The 20,500-nt window shown below is 44.6% G+C and overlaps 1 protein-coding gene across 10 annotated transcripts in view; it reads left to right on the top strand.

Moving 5' to 3' along the window:
* Positions 1-20,500, top strand: part of KALRN (kalirin RhoGEF kinase) — a 646,553-nt gene that overhangs the window by 620,072 nt on the left and 5,981 nt on the right. For all 10 annotated transcript variants that reach the window (XM_060298164.1, XM_030858647.2, XM_060298165.1 and 7 more), the window contains 7 exons: positions 4,069-4,096; positions 4,618-4,789; positions 5,971-6,092; positions 6,757-6,888; positions 8,407-8,571; positions 10,354-10,432; positions 16,221-16,421. In XM_060298164.1, coding sequence (XP_060154147.1) covers positions 4,069-4,096; positions 4,618-4,789; positions 5,971-6,092; positions 6,757-6,888; positions 8,407-8,571; positions 10,354-10,432; positions 16,221-16,421 — 899 coding nt within the window. The remainder of the gene's footprint in view (positions 1-4,068; positions 4,097-4,617; positions 4,790-5,970; positions 6,093-6,756; positions 6,889-8,406; positions 8,572-10,353; positions 10,433-16,220; positions 16,422-20,500) is intronic.

The raw sequence follows: 20,500 nt of genomic DNA on the forward strand, positions 1-20,500 counted from the left end.
TGACAATGAAATGAAACGTGGCCCTTGCCTGCATGGGCCTTGTAGTCCATAGGGAGCCGCAGGCAAATACAAGATACAGTGTGAGAAGGTTGGCATGACTCTTCTCCAGTCCATACTCTGATTTGCTTCAAAACAGAAAGAGAAATAAACGAGGGAGGAATCTCCTATGGGCAGAATCCAGAGTCACAGTTAGGAAAACATGGGTATGGACTTTTTCCAGGCTCTTGGTCCTTGCTGGAGGAGTTTGCAGAGGAGGACTGGGTAGAGATGAGATGTACAGCAAGGATGGGGATTAAAGGTCAGCAGGCAGGCCTTTGACATCGATGACAAAGTCTCGCGATGCTTTTCCCCAGACCTTGCCTCTGCACTGAGCACTGAGGTGGGAAGAGCTCTGGGGGCCAGTTCCCCGTCACTGTCTCCGTAAGGCTGCACTTAATTCCCTGTCTCCTCTGGAAATGGGAATAGGTAACAGGTGCTCGGCACCTCTTCCCAGCGCTTTGGAGGGGCAAGTGAAGGAGTTTGTGAGTAGTTTATGCCAGCCATGCAAGGTTAAGCAAATCAGTGATGGTATTACCATTGTCAGCAACACCTAGGCCAGCCAAGAGGCAGCGGCATGAAGACGGGTGCCTTCCACAAGCCGCCTCCAGAGAGAAGCTGCAGTTAAGCCGTATCAGCAGCCTTTCTCTCCAAAGTCCGCACTAAGTTCTACACGGAAGCTAGGAAGATTTTCTTTTTAAACGGTGCCTGTGTTTAACAATATACTTAACACGGTTGGGGTTGTGACAAGAAAGAGGAATAAGGTAAATTCTCTAAGCAGCCGTTTGGGATGTTTATAGAAGTACTGCCACAGTGCAGGTTTACGAAACCCCACTTAACTTTTTATAACGTAGGAAAGTGCCATTTGTCTCTTCCATTTGTCATCTTTCTCCTCCCTGTGTCTCCTGGCGTGGACTCGATGTCCTGCTCCCTTGTGGATTCCCATCAAGATGGGAAATACAGGCCGTCGAACAAAGCTGGCAGCATTCCCAAATCTTTTTTACCCTGGAGTCCTTATGATTGAGTGGGGGTAGGACGAGAGAGAGGGCAGTGCTCCGTGTTTGCTGGAGGCTGGCTATCGCCATCAGCCAGGCTCCCTCCTGGACACTGTGAGCCATTTAATTCCATCTTGCCCACTAGACCATTGGCCCAGGGAGGGCAGGCCACCACCACCTAACCAAGGGTCAGCTCAGTAAATCTTCATGAAATAGAGCCCTTCAGTCAAACAACTTTCCAGGTGGGCATTATTGTCCCCAATTTACAGATAAAACCGAGGCCTCAGGTGCTTGGGAATGTTGTTCAAGGCCAGGGAGTGTGTCGGCTTAGGGCCTGGTACTATGTACTCTGTCTGCTGGAGAGTTTACAGTCCCTCCTGCAACCCACACTCTTAAGACCCTCCTCTCTCAGAGGCCATTGATTTTATTGTTTTGGTTTTTTTTTAATCATTTTCCAAAACGTTTGCGTGCCGTTGTGTTTGAAAATAGACTCTATTCAAATAGTATTATACCCAGGAGTAATTATGTTATAGATCTTTTGGCCCTACTTCCAGATTCTGTGTATGAATCAGTCCTAAATTCATTGGAGAACTGAAATGTGGACATAGGTCAAATACTCATTCAACCAACACGTATTAAATGCCCATTACGTGGCAGACCGGGGGCTAGAGGCGTGAGGTACAAAGATGAATAACAAATGGCTCCTGTCTTTGAAGAACTTACGGTCTAATAGCTCTAAGTGAACCATTTTTTCCTTAAAAAAAAAATATTACAAAAGTGAAACATACTGACTGCAGAATATTTGGAAAGCCCAGGTAAGAAGAAAAAGAAAAAAGGAATCACCAATGTGCAGATGTTTTATAAATCCTGAGGTCAGGGCCTATGGCTTAGCATCTCTGTAGCCACAAAATCTTACACCAGCCTCAAGAAGCAACGTTTTTTGAATGGGTGGGTGGACGGCCACCCTTCATCTCATCACCCCAAGAAGACCACTATTAACGTTTAGGAAATATTCCTAGTTTCCTTTTCTTTGACTGTGAAATGACTGGCTTGATGTCATTCTCCCACCTCACCTAAGTCAGGTGGACCAGTTTATGGCCTCCTTAGCGCCCCCTACAAGTGATGCTGGACTGCCCACCATGTGCACTGGTAGTTTAGTTAATTTTTCAACTAGAGCAACTCTTCACACTTCTCTGCCTACCATGGCCCAGGGCCTCTTCACATAGAGGCGGTTTCTAAGGTGTGGGAGAAGCAGTCGCTTTTACCAAATGCCCCATGCACCCTCCACACCCACGCCCAGAAAAGACTCAGGGGCAGGAAGTTGGTTTATCTGAGATCAGTCCCCTTGGATGGAGGGGAACTTTCAGCAGCTTTCCTCAACAGGCTGCATGTTGATTCACCTGAGGCAGCTTCTAAAACTGCTGGTCCCAACCCCACTTCACACCCATTAAAACAGAATTTCTAAGCATGAGGCCCAGGCACTGGGGGGTTTGTGTGTTTTTAAAGCCACCTGGGTCAAGGATTGAAAACCATTGATTTAAAAGCAGGCCAGGCAGTAGTGTGAGTGGCCTTTGGAGGCTAGTATAGGGCACCGTGATGGTCAGAGTCTTGAGACACTCAGCCCCGGGACTTGGCGTTGCAAGAGTTTTCCGCAGCCTGCTTCGTGAAAAACCTGGGCGGTAGATGCAGGCAATCGGTGTGCAGAGGGGAACTCAGAGGAGGAAATATCTTTTTCCAAAGGGCTCGTGTGGGTGCCTGTGTCAGGTAAAACCACACAGAAGCCAAGCTCACCTATGACTTGGGTAAATTGGGGAGATAAGTGTGACTGCCCCAACAGACGATTTGCAAGACACAGGAGCCTCCTAGCTTCATTATGAAGGAAAGAAGAATTTTGCAAGATGAACTGTTAGAGATAAGCCCCTGCAACGATAGGCCTCTTAGCAGAAGGGAGATGATTAGACTTAGATAATTTATTTAAATAGTCACTGAATACTTGTTATTTGTCAAGCATTGTGTGACATACAATATTTCATTTAATCTTCATGATAACGCTTTGTACTAGGTATTATTTATCACCATGTTACGGTGAAGGAAAGTGATGATAGTAAGTTTTTAAAAACGAAGATAAAATCACATTAAGCAAAAGAGGTAAGCGCCAGCCTCTCCTACTGGGAAGCCCAGGTTTTGTTCCCCCCACCCAGCTTTATGACCCAGACTGTAGGATTACAGGTAATACAAAAGATAGGAGAAAAACCAAGGTGACATCTTCTCAAGAAGGGGTAATGGCCAGTCGACTGGAAGGTCTTCCCTTCTGTAAGATCCATGGTGTCACAAAGCAGACACCGTAGTGTGCAGAGGGCTCCAGCACGGCCTCTGCCAACCAGCCACGTGACCAGATAGGTCCCTAGGGCAGCCCAAGTCTCTGTTTCCTCAACCGTGCAGCCAAAAGGGCTGTGCAGTGCTTTGCAAGTTGCCCTGTGGAGGCCTGGGCTACAGGAGCAGTTCAGTGGGGCAGGATGGACAGCTGGGGCTTCCCTCTTCCCCCTTCAACCAGACAAGCTCTGCATTTAGGTGCTGGAAGGAAACCACTGGGCTGGTTAATGTCCATGACTCTTCCAGTTTAATAGATGTCAGTCGCTCTGTTTTGGAAAATTCCCGATGCTGGGAAGAATCAGTGCCATCACGATGCTTGAGTGCATATTGAGGTGGGGGAGAATGGCACAGGGCAGGGAGGAAAAGCAGGTGAGGTGACAGAGGATAACAAGGCCAGCTGTGGCCAGCCCAGCTCTGTAGTCACAGTAAACCTGCCTGGGGCCCGGGCTGCCCAGAGGGAATATGAACAGTCAGAGCAGATGGGAAAGTAAACCAGGCGGCCTTGTTGTTACTGCAGTAGTGAAGCAGTCACAAGCCACAGGAGCTGGGCTCCACGCTTCTCGCCCCAAACTGTACTTTCCTTTTACTCACTAGGATAGAAGTCTCCCGTTCTCTTTTAGTAGTTTAGGATTTAAGCAATTTTCTGTTTCTTTGTGTTTTTCAGATCTTAAATCCAAATTTCATCCAAGAAGGTGAGTTAAAAAGTGACAGAATTGAGTACGTGGCGATTGGCTAAATAAATTACGGCAAATCCAGCACTGAGGTAGCACCTTTAAACAATAGTGATATAGTTCACTACTTACAGACAAGGAAAATGTTTAGGATACACTGTTAGGGTGAAAAAGACCACACCTTTTAATGTGTATAATGGGATCCACTTTTTGTAAGAAAATTTGTGTTTATATAAAGTCTAAAATGATATATACCAGACTGTTCACAGTAACCCCTGTGTGATGTCACCATGGAGCTTTTTCTTCTCTTTTTTAATCTATATTTCCTAATTTAATCTAAAATAAACATTTATTACTTTTTTTTATTACTTTAAAAATACTTTTTCACGGGACACAGGTGGCTCTACAGAGTTAAGCTGAAGGTTATTTGTGAATCGTTACACAACATGGGTGGGGAATGAGAGGGTTGTGTTATAAAATAGCTGTTTTATTCTGTCTGTTCTGAACGATGCAAATTTATATCGATGTTGATTTGACCACAGTGGCGCCAGAATTCCTCGTGCCCTTAGTGGATGTGACCTGCTTGCTTGGGGACACAGTGACACTGCAGTGCAAAGTCTGTGGGCGGCCAAAGCCCACCATCACCTGGAAGGGTCCAGACCAGAACATCCTTGACACTGACAACAGCTCAGCTACGTACACGGTCTCCTCCTGGTAAGCTAACGTTCCCCACGTCAGCAACCCCAGCACCTGGGTGCAGTACCCGGAGGCTAAGTCCGGCATGTAGCTCCTGTTCTGGTTACTTGGTCTCAAGAGAAGAGCTGCCCTGGAGCCTATTCTAGCCCAGAAACTTTGTGCCCCTCGGAATCCTGTGAAACAGTGGTATACTCAATTCCTTCATTAACTAAAGAACAATTTTCTTAGAAGAAACAAAAATGACTTACTCCAAAGTGTGCAATAGAAAACAGAAAATCCAGCCACAAGCATGCTTCTCACAAAGACTATTTAACAAATTTGGTTGGCGGCCTCCCAATTATTCTGTTAATATTTACTGCGGCTAATTAAGAACTTTCTTGCACAGTACTGCTTACAGAGGAAAGCCATAGCAAGCCCTAGATGCTTAAGAAACATTTATGGAAGAAACAGCTAGGATCAAGACACTGCATCCTTTAACTTAATGTTTTTGCATGTGAAATGGGGTTCCCAGCAGAGACTCCCTGGCCAGGTCCTGAAGTATCAGTGGACCCAGAGAGCTTAGCTTGAGAGTCAGTGCATGGTGAGGCTCATGGAGATCACCAGGTTTTGTGGCGACCAGTGGGGAGGGAGTAGGGCTGACTGTGACCTCTGCATTTAACCCTTTCAGAGCAGTTCTTCCCCTTGATGTCCTGGACCCCAGGCTGGGACTACTGGGAAAGTTATTTAGTAGAGGAATTTGCCTTTGCTTAAGTCACTTAATTATCTTGAGGGTCCCACATGTAGAATGTGAAATACTTGAACATTTCATTCTCTTTCCATTTTCTTGTACCACTTGTTATTGATTGTGGACTGAAAATGTTTTGGGACCAAGTTGCTAGGTGGCAATGACACTAGTAATATTGGGGACCAGTATTTGCATAGGACTTTATATATTTCAAACCACGTTCTGATTCTTATCCCATTTTACTCCTCTACTAAGCCTCATTTACAACCAACTTGAGAGATGGGCATGGCAAGAATTTTCTTCCTCTGTATGGCATTGGGGAGATGGAGAGGCAAGGTTCTCACCCAAGTGTATAAGACGGTAACAGAACAGGGACTAGACCTTGGTCCTAAGGACTCAGCTCAGCACCCCTTATACTTTTATAGTCACTTGTCTCATTACTGGAGTCTGAAGGGCATCCTTTTCGTGTCCCTAGTGATTCCGGGGAAATCACCCTCAAAATCTGCAATCTGATGCCCCAAGACAGCGGTATTTATACCTGCGTAGCAGCAAATGACCACGGCACCACGTCAACGTCTGCTACCGTTAAAGTGCAAGGTACAGTCTCTTGGATAGTCAAACCTTTTTTGTGCTTTCTTTTTAATATTCATTTTCTAATTCTGGTAAAATACACATAACATAAAATTTGCCATCTTAACCAGTTTCAGGGGTACAGTTCAGTAGTGTCAAGTACATTCACACTGTTGTGTAATCCATCTCTGGAACTCTTTTCATCTTGCAAAGCTGAAACTCTGCACCCGTTAAACAACGACTCCCCATTCCTCCCCACCCCCGGCTCCTGGCAGCCACCATTCTACTTTCTGTCTCTATGAATTTGTGTTAGTCAGACATTTTAACTGGACATTACAAGGGATCCCTGAGACCTGGGAAAGAAGAGGTACGTTGTGAAAGTTCCGAAGCAAAGTTCCAGCAAATGGGAACAGAATGAATCTTTGATAAGAGCTGGCCGGGCCCTACCGTACACTTCCTAAAGCCTAGTTCTCTGACCAAGCTTTCTCTCCAGGGTGCAGCATTTAGTCCGAGGAAGAACTTCTGACAGCAAGGTACATCTCCCAGCTCTCTCTCGGGCCTAGGGAAAGGTGTGCCACTCGGTGGAGAAGGTCGTAGGAAACATTTGAGACACAGGTTAGGTGTGTCAGCCTTGGTGTAAAATGCCAAGTTCTGCAGAAATAGCATTTGACCCTAATTTCTGTCCCTGTAGGTGTTCCAGCGGCCCCTAACCGCCCCATTGCCCAGGAGAGAAGCTGCACCTCTGTGATTCTCCGCTGGCTGCCGCCATCCAGCACGGGAAACTGCACTATTTCTGGTTACACTGTGGAGTACAGAGAGGAAGGTGCGCCGTCTCCCCCTGCTCTTCTTTTTCTATCTTCTCTTTCTCTTAAGGAGGGCCTTCAGAGTCATAAAACTATTTGCCTCTAAGCCTTTCATCAGCTATTCCTTCCAACTATTGTCTTCCAACTCAGCACAAAGGCCTCAGTGCCGGGCTACAGCCACCTTTGATCTCAAACACCGAGCAGGGTTTTTTGCCAGAATAATGACTCATGGCAGGTTGCAAAGCACCTTCACGTGCACTTCTCTGCTTAACCAGCCCGATCACTCAGACAGGGACCATCGGGCCTATTTTACAGATGATGAGGCTAAAGCTTAAAGAAAGTTAAGAAACACAAGGCTGGGGTTCATAAGAGGCAGAGCTGGCGCGAGAACCCAGGTCTCTAGTTTGCAAATCTGTGATCTTTCTCCCAGAGAAGTAACTAGGGTGGCAAAAGCAGAGGTCTACCCCACCTCCGCCCGCCAACTTTACCCCCAGACAAACTTTAGAGACCACTATAAATATATATATATGATGACTTTTCAAATTGTTCAGTTTTTAAATTTGTTACATTTACGTGCTAAGCGTGCATACATTTCCTTAGCAGTTAGAAACCACTATTATCCAGAAGAATTAGTTGAAATGAGAAGCTGCCAGGTAGCTCTAATTGTTAAAACAAAACACCTCTCTGAGCCGTGTGATGAGCCACACACCTGAATTGAAAGCAACTGCTGGCACCTGGAACCAGAATCCTCCGTTTTACTCTCTGTTACTCCTCTTATTTTAACCCTTCTTTCTTCTCTTAAACAGGCCCTCTGCAGTTATAAAGCTGTTTATGTTTGCCTCTTTCTTTAGCTGTTCACTGTGTCTCTCAACTCAGCACAAAGGTATCGATAGAAGCTGAGCTGAGAGACGTATCTCTCCAAGCCTGTATTTCCCTTAGCATTATTCAGGTCATAGTTTGTAAGATGAACTAAGTTCTCTTGGGAAAGTTATTTAATCATTCTGAGCCTTGGTTTCTTTATCTGTAAAGTGAGATTAATCCTCCCAACCTCATAGGATTTCTGAGGATTTAAGTGAGAAGGTTAAACGAGAGAATTATGGGAAGACTCCTTCCGCAGTATTTTACATGTACCTAGTGCTCCACACATGTTCCTTTCTGTTTCAGTTTCCAAACGCATATTTTCTCTCACTTTGTTATTAATTCACAATATACTTTTCTGGCCTTGTTAAAAATGTGCCGTGTGTGCTTCTGTAAATTCTGCATGCTCTATGTCTTTTCACTCTCCCATGTGCCCATTTGAAAATGAACAGACTCTACAGGCCAGCTGCTTGTACCGCTCTCATGACGTGTTCAGTCTTTTAGGAAATTGAACCCAAACCTGCCACAGTTAGCCCACAGGCTCTCAAGGCCCGAGGCAGTGACCACAACTGTCCCTTGAATGGAATGTGTCACTTTTCCTTTCTTTGTTCGCTAAAGGTCTTTGAAACAATGTGCCTCTGGCCTTTCCTCTTTCCTTCTCCTCGGAAACTGTGCCCTAGGTTCCCAGGCCTGGCAGCAGTCGGTAGCGTCGACCTTGGACACTTACCTTGTCATTGAGGACCTCAGTCCTGGGAGTCCTTATCAGTTCAGAGTCAGTGCCAGTAACCCCTGGGGGATCAGCCTTCCCAGCGAGCCCTCAGAGTTCGTGCGACTTCCAGAATACGGTGAGTCCCAGCCATGCCCAGTACCCCAGGCGACAGAGACAAGACACCTGGCCGACTGTCACATACTCACTGGCACTGGCTGCCCACTGGCATGTCACTGCCCACTGGCAGTGTCAATAGGCCACGGAGCTAGAGGTGACCTGGATTTGCTTGTCGGCTTCTGCCAAGTGGCATTTCAGAGGCCTCACGAAGGGTGTTTCCGTAAAGTACAGGGCTCAAGTTAGAGCTGCCACCCATGTCTACCCTGGGCCTGCCAGGTTCCTGGGCACCTGTGTGCGTCTCCAGGGACCAAGAGGGGCAGGCAGGGGTCATGAGTCACATAGATGCTACCAACCCTCTTCTGAGATGGGAACACTGAGCCACCTCTTCCCTGGGAGCCCCTGCCAGCCTACGTGTACCTCAGCCCCACCCACCAATTTAAAACGGGGCGAGGAAAGCAACCTGCCTGAAGGATTTGAGGCAAAATGAGTACTCAATAGTTTCTCCACCCCCAACCCTCCCACAATGTCTTGTTTCAACATGGATATGTTTTTACGTGGATGTGTTGAACAACTAAGATATGCATTTAACTAGCTGCACATGAGTATTTTACAAACGTGGTTCTTATTTTGCCCCCCTATTCATTAGCTCATCAAGCCACCTTGGTCCCTGGGACATTTTGTAAGAGGAAACTTGTTAACCTAAAGAAAGCTCCAAATAGCAAGGTTTGGGGCAGGGCAGGGCAGTGGGCTGTGTACATTGGGGCAGGGAGAGGAGGTCACTGTAGTTAAAAGACAGTGAACCTGTGTCTTGGGGTTAAGGGCATCCTGGAGTCTCAAGAGGAGCTGTGGACCCTCTAGGGCCCCGGGCTGCAGCCCCGCCCCCGTGGTTAGCTCCGGAAATGCTCCCCAGGCCTCTCCCCACTGCCAGCCGGGTTCAGCTCTGCTCCCAGGGGCCTGTGACTCACTGGGAAACCTTGGCCCCAGTTCTCTATTTCCTGAGAACTCAATGTGGGTTAGCCATGTCCAGGCTCAGCCCGGCTGTGCTCTGGGCAGCCTGAGGTGACCGGGGTCAAAAGAGACGTGCTGCAGGCTTGACTACTCTTCTCCCAGGCCACTGCCTAAATCCCGCCCAGGGATGACCGCTGCTTTTTGTGAGCCTTGCTCCCCAGCAGTCAACACAGATAGATATTTGTGTGCGTGCTTTTGTGTGTGTGTGTGTGTGTGTGTGTGTGTAAATCATTGCCAGGGAATTAATGCATCATACAAGGTAATACCACCGAAGATTTGGGGTTAGGCTAAATCACTCAATACACCAGATAAGCTCATTCATGCTGAGAACAAAGGAGTGAGAAAGCAGTTTTTAGAATGTTTGAAGCACTTTCGTTTCCTTTTCCCCTTGGCCGTATAACTCTTCCCCTTTCCTCTCTGCTGCAACCTCCCTGCAGGCCTGATTCTCACTGGCTTTTCTAGGCCTTTCAAAGTGTTTTTCTTTCTCCCTTTTAATTTTTTCTAGCAGATTTCTATTTGACAACATCCGGAAGTTACATCTCTGATTGTTCGGAGTTTTCCCTTCGTTTATGGAGATGGTACAGGGAGTCTGACTCTGTCATGTCAGTTTCCCCTTGGATAATATTTTTTTAAGATAACATTTCAGAGAATTGTGGCATTTTCCCACTGAGTTAGGTTCCATATTTAGTCATGAGAATTGCTTTGGGGGTGATGCTGGAGCTTTTCTGTTAACCTTTTCGTTATTCTTATATGGCTTTCTCAATATTATAAATGGATTCTTTCTCTTCCAAAGATGCGGCGGCTGATGGTACCACCATTTCTTGGAAGGAAAATTTTGATTCAGCTTATACGGAGCTGAATGAAATTGGAAGGTAATAATCCAGCTTTCTGTTCCTTTATTCATGAACACTTAAAAACATCACATGATAATAACGACTTCTTGTTTTGTGTTTCTTTCACTAAGGGCATTTTCTCTATACTAAGAAAAAACTAGAGTATTTATGTGTATTTTCTATGGTTCTTTTTCTAACTGCTTACATTAAAGTTCTCAGCCTTTCTACTTTTCTAATATAAGAATTTAAGGCTCAGTCATTTCTTCAAAGTACAATTTTAGCTAAATCCTGAGTTCTGGTATGTGGCATTTTCATTATTCAGTTCTAGGTATTTTTCCTTCAACTATGATTCTTTTCTTTGACCCAACTGTAGAACTGTTTTAAAATTCCCAAATGTATGAGATTTTAAAAAATTGTCTTCTTGCTACTGATTTCTAATTTAATTGCTTTGTGGTTGGAGAATTTGGTCTACATGATACTGATTCCTTGATTTTTGTTGGGACTTGCTTTGTGAGTACTATATGGTCAATTTTCATAAGAAGTTCCATGTGTTCTTCAGAAGAATACATAAGCACTAATTGTTGGATACAGGTCTCTCTCTCTCTCTTTTGGTTAGAAAAATGTGTCCTCAAAAATGAAAAAGGATAGAAATGTGACTTTTAACAGAATAGTGAAAAATAATGTATCACCTGTCTCACAAAATCGTTGATGGGAAGGTTTTACATGCCTGTGATGTATTGGTCTCCAGGAGGTCTAGGTGAGAGAATGTGCGTAGATCTTACAAGTCACCCACCCTCCTGTGATGTGTAAATAAAAGAGCACTCGGCCATTAGCGTCCTCTCCATCTCTGATTGACGGCTCTCAATGAACGGTAAAATTTCCTACGTGGTTGTGACAGAGGTTGTGGAGAGAGCAAAAATGTTCGTTATTCCCATTTCTTAGGCAGGAGTAACAATGTAATTCACTGCCTTTTGTTACAGCTCCTTTCATCAAAAACCAGCTTTAGCTCTACTTTCCTATCTTCTTTGTGTAGCCAAACAGAAAAGATAAAGCCAGTGGAAATTGACATGGTGATGATGATGAAGCTTTTTGAGTAATATAGTATTCTGGATACCATGCAGATAGTATACAAAGGTTATTTAAGCTAATCCTTACAACACCATGAGGTAGTGTTTGAGTAGATTTCCAGTAAAGGAAACTCAGGTTCAGGAGGTCAAGTAACTTTCTCAAAATCCCACAACTAGTACGTGTAGAACCAGAATTCAAACCCTGGGCTACCTGCCTTTAAGCCTGTGCTTGTTTTACTAATATATGTTGTTTCTCATCATAGCAATTTTTTTCAAAATAAGTTCTAGTAGTTGAAATCTAGTTTTCTCCATGATATTAAAGTTTGTGAAGCTACATATGACCCCAATAATAAGCAAATCAAATCCCCATCTGGTTCTAAATGAAATTGGTTGCACCACCTGGATATACTGGTTAATTCCTCCCCAAGGCCTGTATTTGCTGTTGATAGCCATAGGCTAAGGCATGTTTTACATAGAAGAGATGGACGTTTTGATATTTCTTAAGGGGAAATCAATTTTCTGATCTGTTCCAAGCAATTGATTTTTTTTAAAATTTCATCTCCAATAACCTGAAGCTTTCCCTCTCTCCCAAGTAGTATCGTCTTCATCTTTTTAGAAGATCCTTTAAAATGTTATATATTAACAGAATGGAAATAAAACATATAGATACTTACATGAGATACATAAAAGATATCTGTGCCAGGGCCATGTAAGTGAGTCAGCTTTCTCCATCACACCTAAACCTAAAATTCTAGATCTATATGACTATCTTGTTAAAAATAACTCTCCAGTAATTAAGTATTACAAAAAACAAAAAAGAAATAGCTTCACTCCTATAGCCCATCCATAGAAGCAAAGAGCACCTGAGCATGGCATACTTAACCAGAAATAAACTATATAGGCACCATTGCAGCTTAAAGACGCCAAAGACTTATCCCTTGGGAATGCTACCTGGTTACCTGTACAGGATCCCAAAAGGTAGCGGTACCAGGCCTCCAGGTAAGGATGGCAGGTTGAACACAGGCATCCGTTTTCATTCCCTCCTGAGACTTCACTGAATCTACAGTAAAGGATTTTTTTTAAGCAGGCACGTAAAGATGAGGACCTTGGAAGAAGAGATAGCAAGTATTAGAAGCAGAAAAGGAGGTGAAAGTGGCAAATGACTGAGAGACCTGAGAAACTCAGTCCAAGTCAATTATGGGGTCAAGTGAGAGCCAGTGTAAGTTTTGCAGCAGAATTCCCTGAAGGCTCAGGTGCTGGAAGCATCCAGTACCTCTGGAAATATGTGTAATGAAGATGCTAAAATTGGAAGGGTTGTCTGAACCTTGTGTGAGAAGAAATTGTGGCTCCAGACCTCCTCCCCAGCTTCAGGTAGCTGTGTGATTGTCCTTCCCAATCAAGGAAAAGACTGAAGATTTATCCCCTGGAAAGGGTGAAACAGAGTGCCTCTGTTCTCAGGGACACCAGCCCCACTGAGGAAATGGAACCATACTCCAAACAGGGCCACTGTGAGAATAGATAAATGCTAGATTCTGAGAACCCCTGCTGTCCTACCCACCAGACCTCCAGAGGTGGACAGCCAGGGCCTCACCTTCCAGACAGAAAGTAGGAGGGTCTTTCTCTGGAGAATCTGACCAGCTCAAGAGGAAGGACTTAAGGATACTGACTCTGGAGTTTCCCCTGACAAAACAGTCCATTCAGATCACCCTACAGTGAAGGTCGAGTTGACAGGCTCCACCCACACACGCAGAGCTTCCAAACAGCTTTTTAGTCCCCAGCTTTTAAAATGAGCCAACTTCTGATGCTGGCCAAGATGGAGTAAGCCCATTGTAGCCTTTCTCTCCCACTGGCTACAACCAGAATCCACGGATGAAATACAGATAGCAGCTACCTGAGCATTCTGAGAAGTAAGTAACAGAGATTGGGGAGGGAAGTTAACACCTGAAAAAAGACAAGGACAGTGGCACTGAGTTTTCTGGGTTATTATGTTCTGAGGGGTTTTTTGTGTTTTGTTTTTCTCCTGATCTCTTAGCTTTAACCCAAGGGTGGGCTAAATCAGTGAACTGTGCAGCAGGCACAGAGAGCAAAATCTCCAAGAGAAATCCATCTTTATGGCCAAAAGACAGGAAGAGAGCAGGGAGATTCCTATTTTTTCCCCTTTCTTCTTTCTCTCTTTTTTTTTTTTTTTTTTTTGTGCGGTACGCGGGCCTCTCACTGTTGTGGCCTCTACCGTTGCGGAGCACAGGCTCCGGACGCGCAGGCTCAGCGGCCATGGCTCACGGGCCCAGCCGCTCCGCGGCACGTGGGATCTTCCCGGACCGGGGCACAAACCCGTGTCCCCTGCATCGGCAGGCGGACTCTCAACCACTGCGCCACCGGGGAAGCCCCTCTCTTACTCTTTTACCCACAAGGGCATTCACGTGGAAGTGTATGAGGATGCCAGAGGCTAAAACTCTTGACAGAATCCCATATTTCTGGCCAGCGGAACTACAGAAAGTGTCCATTTGAGCTAAAGAATGTGGGAGAAATCTCAGTGAGGAGAGAGCTAAATATTTTTATAAGAATCATATGCAAAGGATTAGGAATAATAATGCTTTGAACATTAACAGTTAACATCATCAATCACTAGAAGTTAGAAGGCAATAGAATAATTCCTTCAAATTTTGTTTCAACCTAGAATTATACCCAGAGAAACTAACAATCAAATATAAATGTAGAATAAGCATGTTTTAGATATGCAAATCTCAAACAACTTACTTCCCATGCACTCTTTTTCAGAAAAGATTGAAGAATGCATTTTACCACAAAAAGGAAAAACAGTCATAGTTTACTAGAGGTTTAACTGTGACCAACACTGACATAGTTGCAATAATGGAAACACTGAATATTGATTACAATATAATTCTCTTGGGGGGACAGGGGATGGGAAAAGTGGTTATGTGATGGGGACAAAGGAAGGAAAGAGACCAAAATCTCATCTTCTATAGTGGGATGTCAACAGATAATAACTAAAACTGAAAAGTCAAGAAATAGCCATACAAAATATACTATATTTAGAGTCATAGAAGTAAATACCTAAATAATCAGCAAAATACACTGAAGTGATACATTAAACTACCTCTAGAGGAAGAAAAATGGGGACGGGTGGAGGATGAGGCACTATTGTTTTTAATAAGAAACTTTGTTAAAGCTAATTGACTTTTCAAACCATGGGGATGCATAACTTTGATACACACAAAATATATTTTAAAAATTAAGGTAGCAGTACCTTGACATAACCACTAATTCAGGAGCTCTCTCCTCAGCAATCAATTGTTTTCCTGTATCCAAAGTCCTCTGGAAGGAGGTGACCTGTAATAAACAAACAAGAGAGGGCGCTGTTAAAACGCAGAATGGTAGTTTATTAATGGATGATGTAAAACAGAGCTGCCAGTTTGACCAAATACTTGTTCACTAGGCCAAGAATGATGTCTGACATGTAATAGGCATTTGATTAATATTTGTCTAATACTTGCTTTATTAATTAGGGCTTTCTCTTCTTTGGGGAAAATCTATAGTAAAAAAAAAATTATTATCAGGAAGTTGCTTGGTGAACACAGAGCCAGGTCAAGGAGTCTGTTGGTGTCTGATGCATTCGTTTCTGCTAGAGGAGTGGACTGCCCTTTGGACTGCTCATTCCTCTGCTCTTGGGTTAGGGCACCTCATGAACAGGCTTTGGATGATGCTGCCTTATCACCTCTTTGACCCTCCCTCTCTCTGCTTCCATTGCTGACCAGTTTCTCCATCTATCTCACTCTCTTATTACCTTCCATAGGCCTGCAGGTGAGTCTGGGAACCATTCTGTCTATTTCAGCTACAGTTAATTTTGTTAGATATAAAAATGGCATGGTGGTTATATATTTTCAAATGTCCTTGTCAACTACAGATGCAAACCAAGTATTTATGCAAGAAATAACATGCACTTAAAACACTCCAGATGGGGCTTCCCTGGTGACGCAGTGGTTGAGAGTCCGCCTGCCGATGCAGGGGACACGGGTTCGTGCCCCGGTCGGGAAGATCCCACGTGCCGCGGAGCGGCTGGGCCCGTGAGCCATGGCTGCTGGGCCTGCGCGTCCGGAGCCTGTGCTCCACAACGGGAGAGGCCACAGCAGTGAGAGGCCCGCGTACCGCAAAAAAAAAAAAAAAAAAAAAAAAAAAAAAACTCCAGAAAAAAAGGGCAGGAGGTGGGAAAAGAATAGATGAAAGGTTGGCAAAGCGTTGATAATTGTTGAAGCTGGCTGCTGGGTACACAGAAGATCTGTTCTACTATTCTCTCTACTTTTGTGTATATTGGAAATTTTCTGTAACAGAAGGATCATAAATATAAAATAAAATGAAAAAATTGCCTCTTTAGAAAATGTTTTGAAATTACCGTAAAGCAGAATTCCTCCTTCTTTAACATTGTCACTGTTATATATTATAGAAATATATACTGTGCAGAAAAGAAAACTGAACCTGTGGTTGATGTTCAAAATGACAGAAAAATATAATGACTAAAAATATTGTTTAGTTTTTTGCATCTCAAAGAACCCTAAAATGCTAAGAAAGGAAAGATGGCTTTTCTGAATGATAACATTATAATTAAAAGTACAGAAAAGTCGATTCCTAATAAAATGTTACTGTCTAATCACTTTGGATAAAACTTCTCATATCCTTCAATAAAATGATACCTAGTTGATTGAGGAATCTTGGCAAAACACTTTCTTCCTTTTGTTTTCCAGAGGCCGGTTCTCCATAGTAAAGAAGTGCATTCACAAAGCTACTCGCAAAGATGTCGCTGTGAAATTTGTTAGCAAAAAAATGAAGAAAAAAGAGCAGGCTGCCCACGAGGCTGCCCTACTTCAGCACCTGCAGCATCCCCAATACATCACTCTCCATGACACCTATGAGTCCCCCACTTCCTACATCCTGATTTTGGAACTGTAAGTATAGGCGTCATCTCTCGAAGGTGGTCCCGAGCTATTGGGGTTATTTCTTGCCCACAATTAATGGAAATGGCAGTTACATTTCATACTATGTCTTCTAGTTTACAGAGTGTTTTATGTAACATGCACTCTCCCCTCCACTGTATAAAAACGTTATTCCCATTTTATAGATCAGAAAGTCAAGGATAAGGAAGATCATTAAAAGTAGCTCCTTAGGGCTTCCCTGGTGGCGCAGTGGTAGAAAGTCCACCTGCTGATGCAGGGGACACGGGTTCGTGCCCCGGTCCGGGAAGATCCCACATGCCGTGGAGCGGCTGGGCCCGTGAGCCATGGCCGCTGAGCCTGCGCGTCCGGAGCCTGTGCTCCGCAATGGGAGAGGCCACAATAGTGAGAGGCCCACGTACGGCAAAAAAAAAAAAGTACCTCCTTAAAACTATGAAATGGAGAAGCTGGGACTTGAACCCACATCTCTCTCACTCCAGTTTTCATCTTCTTTCTCTTATGGACTCTTGGGCTGGGCAGGAGTTTAGGAAAAGCTTATGGACAATGGGCTTATTGACAGGGGTGGAGTTGAATTAAAGAGAGGGGTTTGTGCATCTATCTACTGCCATAGCATCCCCAATCTGCCACCCAAGAAATTCCTTTAAGGGCAGAATCTTACCCTCAAAACCTTCCACTCGGGCTTCCCTGGTGGCGCAGTGGTTGAGAGTCCGCCTGCCAATGCAGGGGACGCGGGTTCGTGCCTCGGTCCGGGAGGATCCCACGTGCCGCGGAGCGGCTAGGCCCGTGAGCCATGGCCGCTGAGCCTGCGCGTCCGGAGCCTGTGCTCCACAGCAGGAGAGGCCACGGCAGTGAGAGGCCCGCGTACCAAAAAAAAAAAAAAAAAAAAAAAAAAACCTTCCACTCATTCCAGATTTTCTAGGGACTCAGGCAGCCATATACTTGGGGCTACGTACTGGGCCCCGGAATAGACCAATAAGGTCACATCCTTCCCACTTCTTCCCCAGGCTAAGAACAGAGATCGTGCTCTGTGGTTTAGGGAGATCTTACAGAGGCTAAAGAGAACAATCTTTTCAGAAGTATGGAGCCCTCGTAGAAATGTTGTCTGATTGGTGCTGATGAGGCCCTGCGCCTGGAGAGGAGATAGACATTTACACCGAAGACCAGTTCTGTGTCTGGCTCCACATGAACCTACGTTCCGTAGAGAAGCACCTCTGTTTACACCTTTCAACTGTCATTTTAGTCTTGCTCTTGTGTGCTTGTTAGTCTAGGTGTGTGTGGGGGGGGCGGAGGGAGGGGTTCGAAGCAGTAACTTTCTGTAAATTTATTTATGATGAAAAAAAGAAAGCCAAAATGCAAACATCTTAGGCTACATTTTTTAACTGGTTGAAAAGAAACAAGAGGAGAAAAACCATCACTGTTAGTAATTGTAATCCTTTTGTGATACTTAACTTTCTATAGCTGTGTAGTAGCTGGTAAGTTGTCACTTTGTTTTTCTTTTTTTTCGATTGATAAAAATAAGTTTAATTTATATGCACATTACCACTTATTCTGACCTCATGCTTTACTATTTAGTCCAGTTCTTTTTTTTTAATTTTTATTGGAGTATAGTGAAGATTGTCACTTTGGATTTCATAAATACATTTACAAACAGCCTTTCAGAGCCTAACCTGTTTGTTAAGAGCTTCCTAACTCAAAAGGTACATTCTGTTGACAGTGAACTATGTTTGTTTACAAGTGACAACATGTTGTACTTGAGTTCCAATAAAAAGTATTGTCACTTGTGTATCAACCAAGGTGGTACAGCAGACCCAGAACCTTTGCCTCTTCAGACTTGTCAATGACCATTCTGAGGGAAGGTGTTGACTACCAGGCTGCCACAGAGTTATGGAAAGAAGCTGTTCTTGGCATGGAGAACCTGGGCTCTGATTCCAGCTCTGTGATTTGGGGTAGTGTACTTAGTTTCCTGGGCCTCAGGGTCCTTATCTGTGAATTCTGAAGATGTTTCCACTTCTCAGAGATGTTACAGGGATTAACTGAGATGAATATTGCATTTACTATGTGCCACCCGCTGTGTAGACCTGGGCCTGGGTGGCAGGAACAAAGATGAAATGTTATATTTCTTTTTTTTTTTTTCCTTTTTTTTGCGGTGCGCGAGCTTCTCACTGTTGTGGCCTCTCCCGTTGCGGAGCACAGGCTCCGGACGCGCAGGCTCAGCGGCCATGGCTCACGGGCCCAGCCGCTCCGCGGCATGTGGGATCTTCCCGGACTGGGGCACGAACCCGTGTCCCCTGCATCGGCAGGCGGACTCTCAACCACTGCGCCACCAGGGAAGCCCTAAATGTTATATTTCTTGCCCTTGAGGAGTTAGAAGTCTAATGAGAAAGTCCATAGGTAAATGAATGATTTCAGCATAGCCTAGTAAATGCATATTTTGGAGAGAGTTGTGTGAGAACATAGAGAGGGGCTTGACTGGACTTGAGGTTCAGGGAAGATTTGTGGAGAGGCAGTACCTGAGCTAAACCCTGGTTATGCCATGACTGTGGGTACCCCTTTGGTGGCCATCTAAATTGCTGGTAGAGCTTTTCTCTACCAGGCAACTGAGGTTCTGATTCCCTAGTCTAGGGAGGGACCTGGGCATCTGCATTATCTAAGCGCTCTAAGGATGAACTTGGTGGCTGAGACTTTCTGGTCTCAGAGTAGAGCTACTGTTAACTTCTCCCTAAAACGCTCTAAGAAGTTCAGGGGGCTGCATCTAACAAGCCCAGTCCTACTCCACTCCATGCTCACCACCCCTATCCCACCCTGGCAGGGTCAGAGGAAGGCAAAGGAGGCCTTCATGGGACCCAGCCTTTAATCCGGTCAAGGAAAGTGGGAGAAGAGAACAAGTTTGTGGGAAGGAATAAGCTAGAGAGGAGAATGGAAACTTGGCAGGGGGATGTCAGCTGTGTTCAAAAGCAGTTTCTGACTCTGGCTCAGGCTCCTCTGCCTGGGCCTTTCCTGGGGATGGGCCTCAATGGCCCAATGCATATTAGAGACCAGCTGCCTGACATCTGGTCACTCCCTCCTAAAGAGGGCCCAGAGCACCTGAAAATAGTTGCCATTTATTGAACACTTACTATTGCTACCAATTATGCTTAAATGCCTCATTGTCTCACTTGATGCTTGGACAATCCTCATAATGAAATAGCTATTATTATTGTTGTTGTTGTTACTCTAAAGATGAAGAAACCAAAACACAGATAGTTTAAATGACTTGCTCCAAGCCGCCAACCTGTTAGTGGCAGAACCAGGATTTGAATCCAGGTCTGGCTGGCCCCTTGTACCAGGCTTTCAGATATAGTTTTTAAGGTTGGAAAGTTGCCCAAGAGGGATGGGATTCAAAAGGGGGGTCAAGAATGCCAAGATCAGGGCTTCCCTGGTGGCGCAGTGGTTGAGAGTCCACCTGCCGATGCAGGGGACACGGGTTCGTGCCCCAGTCCAGGAAGATCCCACATGCCGCGGAGCGGCTGGGCCCGTGAGCCATGGCCGCTGAGCCTGCGCGTCTGGAGCCTGTGCTCCGCAACGGGAGAGGCCACAACAGTGAGAGGCCCGCGTACCGCAAAAAAAAAAAAAAAAAAAAAAGAATGTCAAGATCAAACTTTGCCTAGTTTCTATTTTTCCCCAACTAAAAATTGACAAGTAAAAGCTATTTGCAAGACATATATGAGGTTCCTTGAAGCCACCAGATTCCAGTTATTCAGACAATTGCAAGATCTCTCTCTCCCTCCTTTCTCTATTTTGCAATCTAATCTCTCTTAAAGGGGTGTCAGACCTTTTTCCTTGTGAGCAGTTTCAAAAGTTAATGAAACATAATGTGTCTTAAGGTTATACAGATTTCTTCCCTGAAACATGCATGTATCTATCTATCTATCTATCTTTTTAATATAAGTTCTGAACATTGTACTAACTTTGGGCTCTAACTAAAATATGCATGTGTTGCAACATTGATCTTCATTTATAATAGGGAGTAGGAGAAATGTTAGCAAACTTACAGATTTTTGTGTGTGTTATTTTTCTGTTTTCTTTATAAACGT

Source organism: Globicephala melas, chromosome 4 (assembly GCF_963455315.2).
Source record: "Globicephala melas chromosome 4, mGloMel1.2, whole genome shotgun sequence".
In the NCBI taxonomy this organism is placed as follows: Eukaryota; Metazoa; Chordata; class Mammalia; order Artiodactyla; family Delphinidae; genus Globicephala; species Globicephala melas.